Below are 11,745 nucleotides of genomic sequence, written 5' to 3' on the forward strand. Positions count from 1 at the left end.
TTATCTTTTGTCTTGGGACATTTTCTTAAGCTCGCAATAATTATTATTTTGATGGAATTTTTGCTTCTTAGCCTACGTCATTACAAATTACGTCAATATTCCTTCTTAATTAGCTCGATAACGTTGTGGGAAAAGGGTTTATTGGATAAATGTTGCATTTATAAACATTTTTGGGGATCCTAGTTTACAGGCCTTTTGGGAGGGTTTTGACAGGTCATTAGGCTAGAAATTTTAACTAGACCTTGCAAAACTGCTGGTATGTTTACACTTGCGACCTGCAAGACAAATGTGGTTTCCACTAAATGACCCATAACACAGCCACAAAGTCAAAATTGGCTATATAGTAAACAGTTCTGAAAACAAACATTTGCTTTTTGGTCTTAATTTAAGGTTAGGGTTAGGCACAAGGTTAGCAGTGTGGTTAATGTTAGGGTTAAGATTAGCGTTTGCTTTCAAATCAGATTTTAAGAAGAGAAATTGAACAAATAGTGATGACCCAAGAGTGTAACCAAAGTTTGTTCCCAAGGCTCAAGCCTGCGCAGATTCGCTGATCTTTAGAGAGGAAGAGTATAATGTCTTTATCAAATTATAGACCTGTCACCGTTCTGTTGTATGACATCGACATGATATAGATCAGATAATTCGTGCAGTGCTGACCAGCAGCACATGCTAGTCAAGAAGAACCATGTGGTTGATATCAGTGGCGGCTGGTGGGAGGAGCTATAGGAGGACAGGCTCATTGTAATGTCTGGATTGGAATTTATGGAATGGAGTCAAACGTGGTTTCCATTTGTTTGTGTTTGATACCGTTCCATTAATTCCATTCCAGCCTTTATATCGAGCCCGTCCTCCTATAGCTCCTCCCACCAGCCTCCACTGGTTGATATGCAGCTGGAGAGACCATGTGGTTAAAATCGAAACAGCTGTGTATGAATACAAAGGGTCATTTCAATGTAGAATTTTTAACCACCTTCGAGCAATTTATTGAGCATTCTGGTATATTATTGGACATATCGACACATAATATAATTCTAGCTGTCTAGATAAGTGGCATGTAACTAGAATGCATAATGGCATTAAAAGATTTTTAGGCATGTTGGACAAAGGACGCTTCATGCATAGCATAGCCCAAGCCCCGAGGGTATTAATTAGAATTTTTTTTTTTTGTTGCAGTTATGTAATTATTCGATGTTTTTAAATGGATGGACCAGTACCATGAACAAATACATTTAATTTAAATATCAAACGTGTGCACGTCAAGAACGTACGCAGACACTATGCAAATGTTTGATCTGTGAGTGGAGGAGATTGTAATGTGGGCGGAGTACAGTGCACGCGCAGAGCAGGAAAGTAAGTGTGTGGCCTAAAAAGTTTGTTCACCAGGCTCGAGCAAAGTCTGTACAGTATGAAGAAACTGCTTCTACAAAATAAATCCCCAATCACGCTTGTAGACGACATTGGCTAGCTAAACACATGCGCAGATTCACATCATCTGGTCTAACGGTCGTTATAAAGGAGATTTTGACGAAAATGTAAACGTGTCAGTTTGTCACTTTCACTAGGTTGCAGAAATAACATGTTCCAACTACTTAAGACATTGGCTCGAATCTAGGTTGTGCCTTTAGATTTCGAGGAAATTACCAACTAAGGAATAATTTTTCACTTCAAACCCCAAACCCCGGCCTGGTCTACTTCACAAGCGTTTCTGGAAGGCTCGTGATGTGGCCTCTGGGTTTAGAAACTCTGTGGCTCAAGCGCTGCGCAGATTCGCTGATCTTTATTAGATATGAAGCGTAGCAAGTCTTTATCATTAGACCAGTCACAGTTCTGTTGTATAACATCGAGTTGATATAGATCAGATAATTAGCGCAGCGCTGATCATCAGCACGCCATAGTCAAGAAGAAGCACGTGGTTGAAAAGCAGCTGGAGTAGACCACGTGGCTCAAATCGAAACAGCTGTGTATGAATACAAAGGGTCATTTCAATCTATAAATTTTAACCACCTTAGAGCAATTTACTGAGCATTCTGGTATATTATTGGACAAATCGACACATAATGCAATTTTAGCTGTCTAATAGCTAGGTGGCATGTAAAAAATATATACATAATGGCATAAAAAGATGTATAGCATTGTGGACTAAGGACGATTCACCATTGTAGGCTTACATTGGACATGCATAGCATAGCCCAAGCCGCAAGGGTATTAATTTGATTTTTTATTATTATTTTTTGCAGTTATATAATTAGTCAGATGTTTTTTTTAAATGGGGTGGACCTGTATGATGAACAAAGAAAGGCAATTTAAATATCAAGCGTGTGATTCACGATGCCGATTCGTTTATTCACGTTCGAGTACTGCGTTTGGCTTGTTTATCAAGTGCAAAATCCGCGTGCATGTGAAGGCCGTACGCAGACACTATGCAAATGTCCTGATCGGTGAGTGGAGGAGATTGTTATTGTGGGCGGAGTACAGTGGCCGCGCAGAGCAGGAAAGTAACCCGCGCGTCTCCCTACGTATCTGTCTTTCTTCCTCGGTGTTCCTCAGAGTCGGTCGGGACACGTGCAGCGAGCAGTAATCGTTTGACCTTAATTCTACACGTCCATTTCGTCGAAACGCAACACACAGCAGGAACCATGGTGAAATTAGCGAAGGTAAAGAAACGTTCGTATAAATGTATGTTCGTGACTCAATCGTGTGGTTTGTCAATGCGGGTGTTTTTCCATCCAAAATGAAAGTTCATGTATTGCAGAAGACGACAGCCCGACATGAGAAAATGGCAGAGAAACACGCATTATGTTGGGCTGTCCATTCATTCTACTACCTGGTTTAACATTTTATATTGCGTTAAGTCTGATGCCATCGTAGTTTTTGTGGCCGTAAATAATTATTGGAGATGAAGAAGTTTGAAAACGTTTTCTCGACCCAGATTTGATAAGCCGTTTTCTCATTGCACTCTGTTCTTACAGTTGAGCCTAAAATGGCCATACATGCGCGTTCGCGAATCAAGCGTGCTCTTTTCATACCCTGCCTGGTGGTTAGCTAGCTCCCTGCCTGGTGGTTAGCTAGCTCGCTAACTAATTAACTACAGAAATATAAGTTATGTATTAAATGTGTGTGTTTTATGGAGTAATGAGAAGTTATTTTAGTAGTGTAATTTTCATTTAAGAGAAGCTGTAGTTGGGACTTCCGTAAGGCAATGTGCTGCCACACGTTTTAGCTAGCTAATGCTAACTAGCTAGCTTAGAAACATGTTTGCGGTCTGTTTAGTTCTTTATTTATGAGCTGAATGTCTCTTCAACCGGGCATATTGCTAGATATAAAAACGTGTCGACAATACATTGACAAGCCAATTTAGCCGACAACAAAACTAATTAACGTTAGCGGCTAGCTAGCGCCGTACTTTTGAGCTCCACGTGGGTTGTGCGCATGCCCCCAAATGCCACACGAGGTGCATGCCCCAAAGTTGGCAAGTTACAAGCCAAGTCCAGACAAACATGACCCGCATCAACGGTTTGTCACATTTGCATGACATTGCCACTAATTAAATGAACAGGTAGGTTACTGGCTAACATTAATATACGTTTCGTTTTATAAATGTCATGTGTTCACAGCAAGTCACGTTTGCTTTCAGCTATATAGCTCACAAAACCATTCACAATTTTAAACCCATACCTACTTTTTAATGCTGAACCCACGTTTCTAACTTTCACAGGCAGCAAAGAAACAAGCTAACCCCAAGAAAAAGGCCCCACCACCTCCTAAAGAGGTGGAAGAGGAATCCAGTGAAGAAGAAAGTGAGGAAGAGGTAAGACAGACCACCCATGTGGACCCCCCCACCCCCCAAATAAAATGTGTTTTAATGTGTTAACAATATTAATATGTTCCAGGCCCCACCGAAAGCAGTAGCGAAGAAGGCTGTCACACCAGCCAAACCAGTACCCAAAGCGGCTAAAAATGGCAAAGCAGCAAAAAAAGCAGAAAGCGAAGAGGATGATGACTCCGGTAAGAACGTGTCATTTTATGTACGTTGACTATAAAGATAATTTTAATGGTAGATATTAAATTAAGCTCTCACTCAGCAGCATTCATTTTTAAACAAACTATTTAAACACAATTGATATATTGTTGAAATATTATTTGTAAGGATACTTGTATGGACCATCAACAATTGTAGTTTTGGTGAATGAAATTACACTGCCCTGACACTTAATGCCATTTCAGAGGAAGAGTCTGAGGAGGAAGCCCCCCCACCCAAGAAGACCCCAGCCAAAGCCACACCTGCAAAGAAAGCTCCAGCCAAGGCAGAAGAGTCAGATGATGACGATGATGACGACGACGACGATGGTACGAGTCCCCCCCCCCCCCCCCCCATATTTATTCTTATTGGGTTGGGGGCACAAGGGTTATAGTTTGACAGAGTATACATTTACTTGACTACTAGGAACCAGGATCCCCTCCATTTCTTGGCACACCTGTAGTTGCTCGGTACTCATGTGTGATTGTACGGAGGTAGAACAAAGCCAGTGCTATGTCTTCGGTACCAGTGTGTTATTGTCTACTGGTCCTATCCTCAATCGCTGGCACACTTACAAGTAATGAACTGGGCCTTTACAATAAACCTGTAGAATATGTTTTATTCAAATTGGCCTGGGGCCTCAGCTTTAAGTGGTTTCTACCACAGACTGCAAAAGCTGATGTTTTTTAATGTTACTCTTTTATATGTAGATGAAGAATCAGAGGAGGAGGCCCCACCCCCAAAGAAGGGTGCTGTCAAGCCCTCAGTGAAGGTCACTGCAGCCAAGGAGGAGTCTGATGACGACGACGACGATGGTAAGGATGGGGGCCCGCTGCCGATCTTGAGCGGTGCACGTAAGTCTTGTCAAGAATGGGCGGCATGCAAAATCGGGGTAGTACATTCAATGTGGTACAGGCCACACTGGCAGATAGTGGTCATCTGAGTGCGAGCACACTTGATGAACAACAAGGGACTTAATACTGAATGTATTTGATGTCGCTACTTATTTGATCTGATGTGCCCAATCCCTGGTTAGTAAATTGCCTGTGGTTGTTGATTTGGGTCTCTTGTGAGGCTAACGCCATCTGCTGTGCCTTCCAGACTCTGAGGAAGAGGAGATGGACACCACCCCGGCCCCCGCAGCAAAGAAAGCAGGCATGGTTAAGGCTAAGGAGGAGTCTGAAGATGATGATGATGACGAAGATGATGATGAGGATGACGAGGAGGATGATGATGAGGAAGATGGTAAGTAATAGTGACTTGTCTTTTTTTTCTTCCTCCTTTCTCCTCTTTCATTCATTTGGTGAAAGGGGTGACTTGGACTCCGGCGGTCGTCGCAATCTGGGGTTATTGCACGTTCACGTGTTAGTCGGAACTCTGAAATGTCCGTAGATAAACACGTGCCACTTATCAACCAGTTATCAAGTCGGACATTTCAGTTTCCCTAGTTCTGACTAGCAGGTGAACGCGACATTAGCCCCAGCTTACACCTTTTGGTGTTGGCACATCTAAGGGAGAAAGGGCTTGGACTGAAATGCATCAAGGCCATAGATTTTTATTTTCAGGGCCAGTTATGACGCAAACGTTTCTTCCTGACACTGACGATTTCAAAGATATTTAAGTACAGAGCTGGTCTATACAAAAGGTCCCCTCCCACCTCTGTTATTTGGTGAAGGTTTTTGAGTCATATTCAGGTTGTTTTGTTTCAGAGGCCCCAGCGACACCTGCAAAGAGAAAGGCTGACAACAAAAAGGAGACCCCGCCTGCCAAGAAGGCCAAGTCAGAGAGCGACGGTAACGCCTTACATTCAGCCCTTCAACACCAGCTCCAACATTTAACCACAGTACACATGATGAACAACAAGGGACTTAATACTGATTCATTTGATGTCACCTTCATATTATTCTGACTGTTCACAGGTTTGCCGTTGATGACAATAATAATTTAAAGCATAACCTCATTGAGAAATGTTTTCCCCCCTCAGAAACGTTCTGTCTATTTGTCGGCAACCTGAACTCAAACAAGGACTTTGATGAAATCAAAGAAGCCTTGGCAGCTTTCTTCTCAAAGAAGAACCTTGAAGTTCAGGACGTCAGACTTGGCGCATCAAAGTAAGTGATGGTGGATTCCTGTGTTATGATGATCCGCTCAGGACTTCTGATAAATATTAGAAAATAATAATTCCTACTTTCCAATTGGCCAGACAAAAATGACTAGTACTTGATGGGATAAGCTAGTTGATTTGACTTTAGTCACCAGGATCCCCTCCATTTCTTGGCACACCTGTAGTTGCTCAGTACTCATGTGTGATTGTACGGAGGTAGAACAAAGCCAGTGCTATGTCTTCGGTACCAGTGTGTTATTGTCTACTGGTCCTATCCTCAATCGCTGGCACACTTGAAAAAAAGACAATGAACCCTAACTGATGGGTTTTATATGCAGTCTTCTAATGCACACTTATCTTACGCACCAGGAAGTTTGGCTACGTGGAGTTTGCCTCAGCGGAGGACATGCAGACAGCCATGGAGCTGAACGGCAAGAAGTTCATGGGACAGGAGTTGAAGATGGACAAGGCCCGCAGCAAAGGGGACTCCCAAGAGGACAAGAAAGGTGGGGTGCCTTTTCCTGCCCCTTGGCGGCAGTAATAAAGCCATCTGCGTCCGTTCCAAGTCTAGATTTACGGTTTTATTACTTCTGAACAAAGTTAACTTTGCAATACGTTTTTGTTTCTTGCTTGAACAGATGCTAGGGTTATATTTGGTTGTGATCTTTGCAAAATAACTATTTTGGATGCAGCAGTTGGCGAAGAGCCGTTTTTTTACTGGTTGAAGTATTTGCGATGATGACAAACATATTAGGCAGGACTTCATACGAGCCTTAAGAACTCCCCCGTGTTCTGCCACCGACTTGTGCACATCACCCTCTTGTGTCAATGTTTGCAAACCAAACCAGTCTATACTGTACCATCACCATGGGAATGTACATGCTCACCGTCTCTCTTCTAACAGACAGGGATGCACGGACCTTGTTTGTGAAGAACCTGCCCTTCTCGGCCACACAAGACGACCTGAGGGAAGTGTTTGCGGACGCCGTTGAAATCAGAATACCCCCGGGCCAGGATGGTTCCAACAGAGGGTGAGGACCCACCTTTTTTCCCCCTGGTTAATGTATTTGCATTGTGTATCTGTTCTCGGATTAGTAAACATAACCAAATTGTATTTTCCCCCCACAGCATTGCCTACATTGAGTTCAAGACTGAGGCCGTTGCGGACCAGATGCTAACAGAGGCCCAGGGTGCCGATGTCCAGGGACGCTCCATCATGGTCGACTACACAGGCAACAAAAGCCAGAAAGGAGCCAGACCACCAGGTACGCAGCACCAACGAGAGGATGTTTTTAAGTTCTTCGATCAGGACCAGTCGTGATGCAAACTTCTCTTCCTGAAACTATGTGACGATTTCAAAGATAGTCAAGTACTGAAAATACTGGTCTGTGCAAATATACTTTCATAGTGCTGGTGCACGCCAACATTCACCCTGATAGCCCATCTTGCTCCTTATTCGCTCTCAGCCCAGGCAGCTGCTGAAAGCAAGACCCTCATCGTGAACAACCTGTCCTACAGTGCTACAGAAGACTCACTCCAGAGTGCATTCGAAGGGGCCGTTTCCATCAGAGTACCACAGAACAACGGCAGGCCCAAAGGGTGAGTGGGGGGGGGGGGTTCCCGTTGCACAGCTGCATCAATATTTCCTGTTTTTTTGGGGGGGGGGCAAACCGTAGTGTTCTATTGGATGGGTCAGACCACACCATCAGGGCTTCTCATGAGCTCCTCTCTGCCAATCAGTGGCGTTGTACGGATTCGCACGAGAAGTAGAGACTAATCACAAATTGAACAGGCACCCTTAATCTCAACAGGTGTTGCCCATGTCTGCTGTGAAACAATTTAACGCTTCATCAATTAACACCCCCCCACCTCCAAGTGTTTAGTAAAGTTCCTGAAACTATTTCTGTCTCCTGTGCAGGTTTGCCTTTGTGGAGTTTGAGAGTGCGGAGGCAGCCAAGGAGGCGTTGGAGAACCTTAATGGAACCGAGATCGAGGGCAGGCAAATCCGGCTAGAGTACAGCCAGAACAGTGGCGGCAGAGACGCTGGAGGCAGAGGAGGATCCGGTAGGTTTTATACCCTTATAGTGGTTAGATCTGAACCTTCCCCCATTTCTTCAGAAATGTTTAGAAGTCGCTCTGGATCAGAACGTCTGCAAAATGACTGAAATGTAAATGATCGTACCATTGTTAACATTTTTTCCCTCCTTTGCCAGGAGGTCCCACAAAAACCCTGTTTGTCAGAGGGCTTTCTGAAGACACCACAGACCAGTCGCTCAGAGACGCCTTTGACAGTGCCACCGGGGCCAGAGTGGTCACAGACCGTGACACGGGCAATTCTAAATGGTAAATGGTCGCTCTGGATGAGAGCGTCCGCTAAATGACTTAAATGTGTTAATTGTCACACTGCTATAGCCGTTAACTTCTCATGAGCTCCTCCTGTCCACACAGTGACGGTGAATGGATTCGCACGAGAAGTAGAGCCAAATCGCAGTCAAACAGGCGCCTACCTTGACCTCAGTGGCAGTTTGCCCATGTCTGATGTGAAACACAATATAGACGGTAGCAGTAGCATGTAGTTGTTACTGAAGGAGGGCTGCATTTGCATTGCAAATCAATTGTGCTTTTGAGGTGTCGCCATTTTTGCTTTTCTGCAGACATTAATTTCTCTTTCCTCCCTTCAATTCTTTCAACTTCCTGCCCCCCCCCCCAGCTTTGGATTTGTCGACTTTGACAGCGAGAACGACTGCAAGGCAGCCAAAGAGGCCATGGAGGGCGGCGAGATTGACGGCAGCAGCGTGAACCTGGACTACGCCAAGCCCAAGGGCGACAGCGGTGGATTCCGTGGGGGTCGGGGGGGCTTCGGCGGTGGCAGGGGAGGTCGCGGTGGTGGATTTGGCCGTGGTGGTGGCGGCGGCGGTTTCGGCGGTGGCAGGGGAGGTCGCGGCGGCGGATTCAGGGGGGGTAGAGGAGGTGACCGTGGGGGTGGACGTGGTGGGTTCAGAGGTAAGATTCGGTGTGGCTCTTGTTTAAAGTGTTGCCTAGCTCCTGTTTGGACCAGATATGATGGATACTTTTCACTCTGATACCCTGTGATGAATCTCATAGATAGTAGGTACTGATCTGGTCTAGCAGTTGGTAATACTCTGTGCTGCTTTCAAAGGAACGGACCATGACTTGTTTTTTTCTTTCCCCCCCCTAGGTGGAAGAGGCGGTGGATTCGGAGACAAGCCCCAGGGCAAGAAGATCAAGTTTGACGATTAAAATCCCTGTCTTTTACTGTTTTGAAAAGACTCTGTTTTCATCACCGTACCTATACGCTGGCAGAGCCTTTTGGACATTCCAGAAAGCTTAATTGATATATAACTGTAAGGGCTCTCTAGCCCCCCCCCCCCCCCCCCCCCCCCCCACCACCACCACCAAACCCTCTTCACCCTCTCTGCTTGAGAGCTGCCTGTGAGTTTTGAAATGGCCCATCTGCATCCTGCATCATCCATATGAGTTTATTTTTGTTTTTCCAAAAGAGTAAATGGAATGTCTGGCAACTCTGTTTGCAGTGGGGGGGGGAAAAAAGCCCTGTTTGTTCAGGTACATATTGTACATTTAACAATTTGTATTTCCTTTTACCTTTTGTAAGAAAGTGCTGTGTCCTTATGTTTTTGTTATAGTTTGCTCTAGGTGCGACTGTTTTACCGTAAAATGTGCAAGGCGTATTGTAATGGAAGGAAAGATTAAATCAGCCCATGTCTGTTGGGCGTTTAGAATCTGGTAAATTGGTGTTTTGTCATGTTTTGGGTGGGGTACAGTCAATGTCTTAGAGGTACCAGAGGCTTCAAATAACATTTAAAAGTGTAACATATATTTGTAGTGCGTTGACTAAATCTTGCTGTTTGAAAATGTACGGTTTTCACAAATGTGATAACTGAATAAACTGAAGTGGTGATTTTTTTTTAAGTCTTTCGACCTTTCCTTTCATAATACTCTGGAGCTTCCAAATAATAATTAGATATTTACTTTTCCTGCGAGGGAACTTTTTTGAAGTGGTTCAAAAATGACCTTGTGACAGTAAGTTAGGACCTCAATGAATAATGACATTCTATTAGCTAAAGCTAGCTAATTATTTTAGATATTTAGGAAAAATCCATTGAGGCCAAGGTCTCAATCTCAATGGTGCCCTGTACACAGTAAAACAACAATGGGGGGGGGGGGCTCAATTTACACAACTTCTACTCAGTTCTTAACACTGCTCATACAATTTTTATGTAAATTGCTCCAGCGGTGAGTTGTGTTAACTAAAGGTGGATTTCGTGTTGCGTTAAAGCCTGAATTCAAATACACTTTTCCTCCGATCTACACAAGACACCCCCATAACGACAAAGTAAAAACATGTTTTTTGCACCTTTTATTGAAAATGAAATAAAGAAATCGCTTGCTTAGGTACTGCATTTAACACACCTTACTCAATGGACGTTGGCAGTGATTACAGCCGAGTCTGGGTGAGCAAGCTTTGTGTGCCTGTTGTACAATATTTGCTCATTTTCAAAACTGTCAAATGGGTTGATCATTGCTAGGCAACCATTTTCAGGTCATGCCATGTATTTTCAAGCAGATTTCATTAAGCGAACTAGGCAACACAGGATGCATGTTTTGGAATATTTATATTCTGTACAGGCTTCCTTTTCGCTCTGTCAATTAGGTTGGTATTCTGGAGTAACTACAATGTCGATCCATCCTCAGGTGTCCTTCCTCTCTGGCAACTGAGTTAGGAAGGATGTCTTTGTAGTGCCTTGGTGTATTGATACACCTTCCTAAGTGTAATGAATCATTTCACCATGTTCAAAGGGATAATCAATGTCTGTATTTTATTTTTTGCCAATCTTCCAATAGGTGCCCTCCCTGGTCTTGACTGAATCTGTATTTGAAATTCAGTACTCGATTGAGGGACCTTATAGATAATTCATTGTATGTGTGGGGTACAGGGATTAGGTAGCCATAAAACATTTTTTAAACACTATTGTTGCACACAGTGAGTCCATGCAATTTGTGATCTGCACTTGTTTAGTCTTGCTATAAAGGGGTTGAATACTTATTGACTCAAGACATTTCAGCTTTTCATTTTGTATTAATATGTAAAAATGTCAAATAACGTAATTGGGTCCCTCTGACCTTTTTAAAGTATATTTTAATAACTGGTCACCAAAAGCTAAATTGAAATGTCCCCTGTAATGAAGTGTAAGACATGTTACATTAATTTCCTCTTTAATATCAGAAAATATCTTGTTTTCAACTGACACCAAGCATTTTGTCATGTCCTCTGTGGCCTTTTGTTCTTAGGATATGACTAATAAAATATGCAAATAATCTATACATTCTGTCATTGGTGTTAACATCTATTTGTGCTCTTTTGCTGAGAATATATTTTCCCCAAATAAATGCATGATTAATGACTTACATCACACTAATTAGTTGCGTACCTCAGTCTACCCTCGACCCTGTTGTGCCAACCAATCTCCCCCCATAACAACAGTGAACTTATCCTTATGTGACATCATCAGCTGGAAGTGACCTCATACAAGTCTTTTGAACAACATGGTGCAAAGACAGGCAAGTTATCACAACCTTTTAT

The 11,745-nt window shown here is 43.4% G+C and overlaps 1 protein-coding gene across 2 annotated transcripts; it reads left to right on the forward strand.

Moving 5' to 3' along the window:
* The first annotated feature begins 2,490 nt into the window (after positions 1-2,490).
* ncl (nucleolin) lies at positions 2,491-10,067 on the forward strand. Of its 2 annotated transcripts, none has more exons than XM_084172412.1 (16): positions 2,491-2,654; positions 3,716-3,808; positions 3,891-4,005; positions 4,225-4,347; positions 4,729-4,833; positions 5,120-5,263; positions 5,728-5,811; positions 6,003-6,129; positions 6,492-6,628; positions 7,027-7,153; positions 7,251-7,387; positions 7,589-7,721; positions 8,041-8,186; positions 8,336-8,465; positions 8,833-9,125; positions 9,322-10,067. In XM_084172412.1, exons 1-16 carry the CDS (start codon positions 2,637-2,639, stop codon positions 9,381-9,383), a joined length of 1,974 nt encoding a protein of 657 aa, XP_084028538.1. In that variant the 5' UTR covers positions 2,491-2,636; the 3' UTR covers positions 9,384-10,067. The 2 variants fall into 2 exon arrangements, with proteins under 2 accessions (XP_084028538.1, XP_084028537.1); XM_084172411.1 differs by having other exon boundaries at positions 2,529-2,654; positions 4,729-4,872.
* The last annotated feature ends 1,678 nt before the right edge of the window (positions 10,068-11,745 follow it).

The sequence above is a fragment of the Coregonus lavaretus genome (genome assembly GCF_964263955.1).
Source record: "Coregonus lavaretus genome assembly, chromosome: 11".
NCBI classification, from domain to species: Eukaryota; Metazoa; Chordata; class Actinopteri; order Salmoniformes; family Salmonidae; genus Coregonus; species Coregonus lavaretus.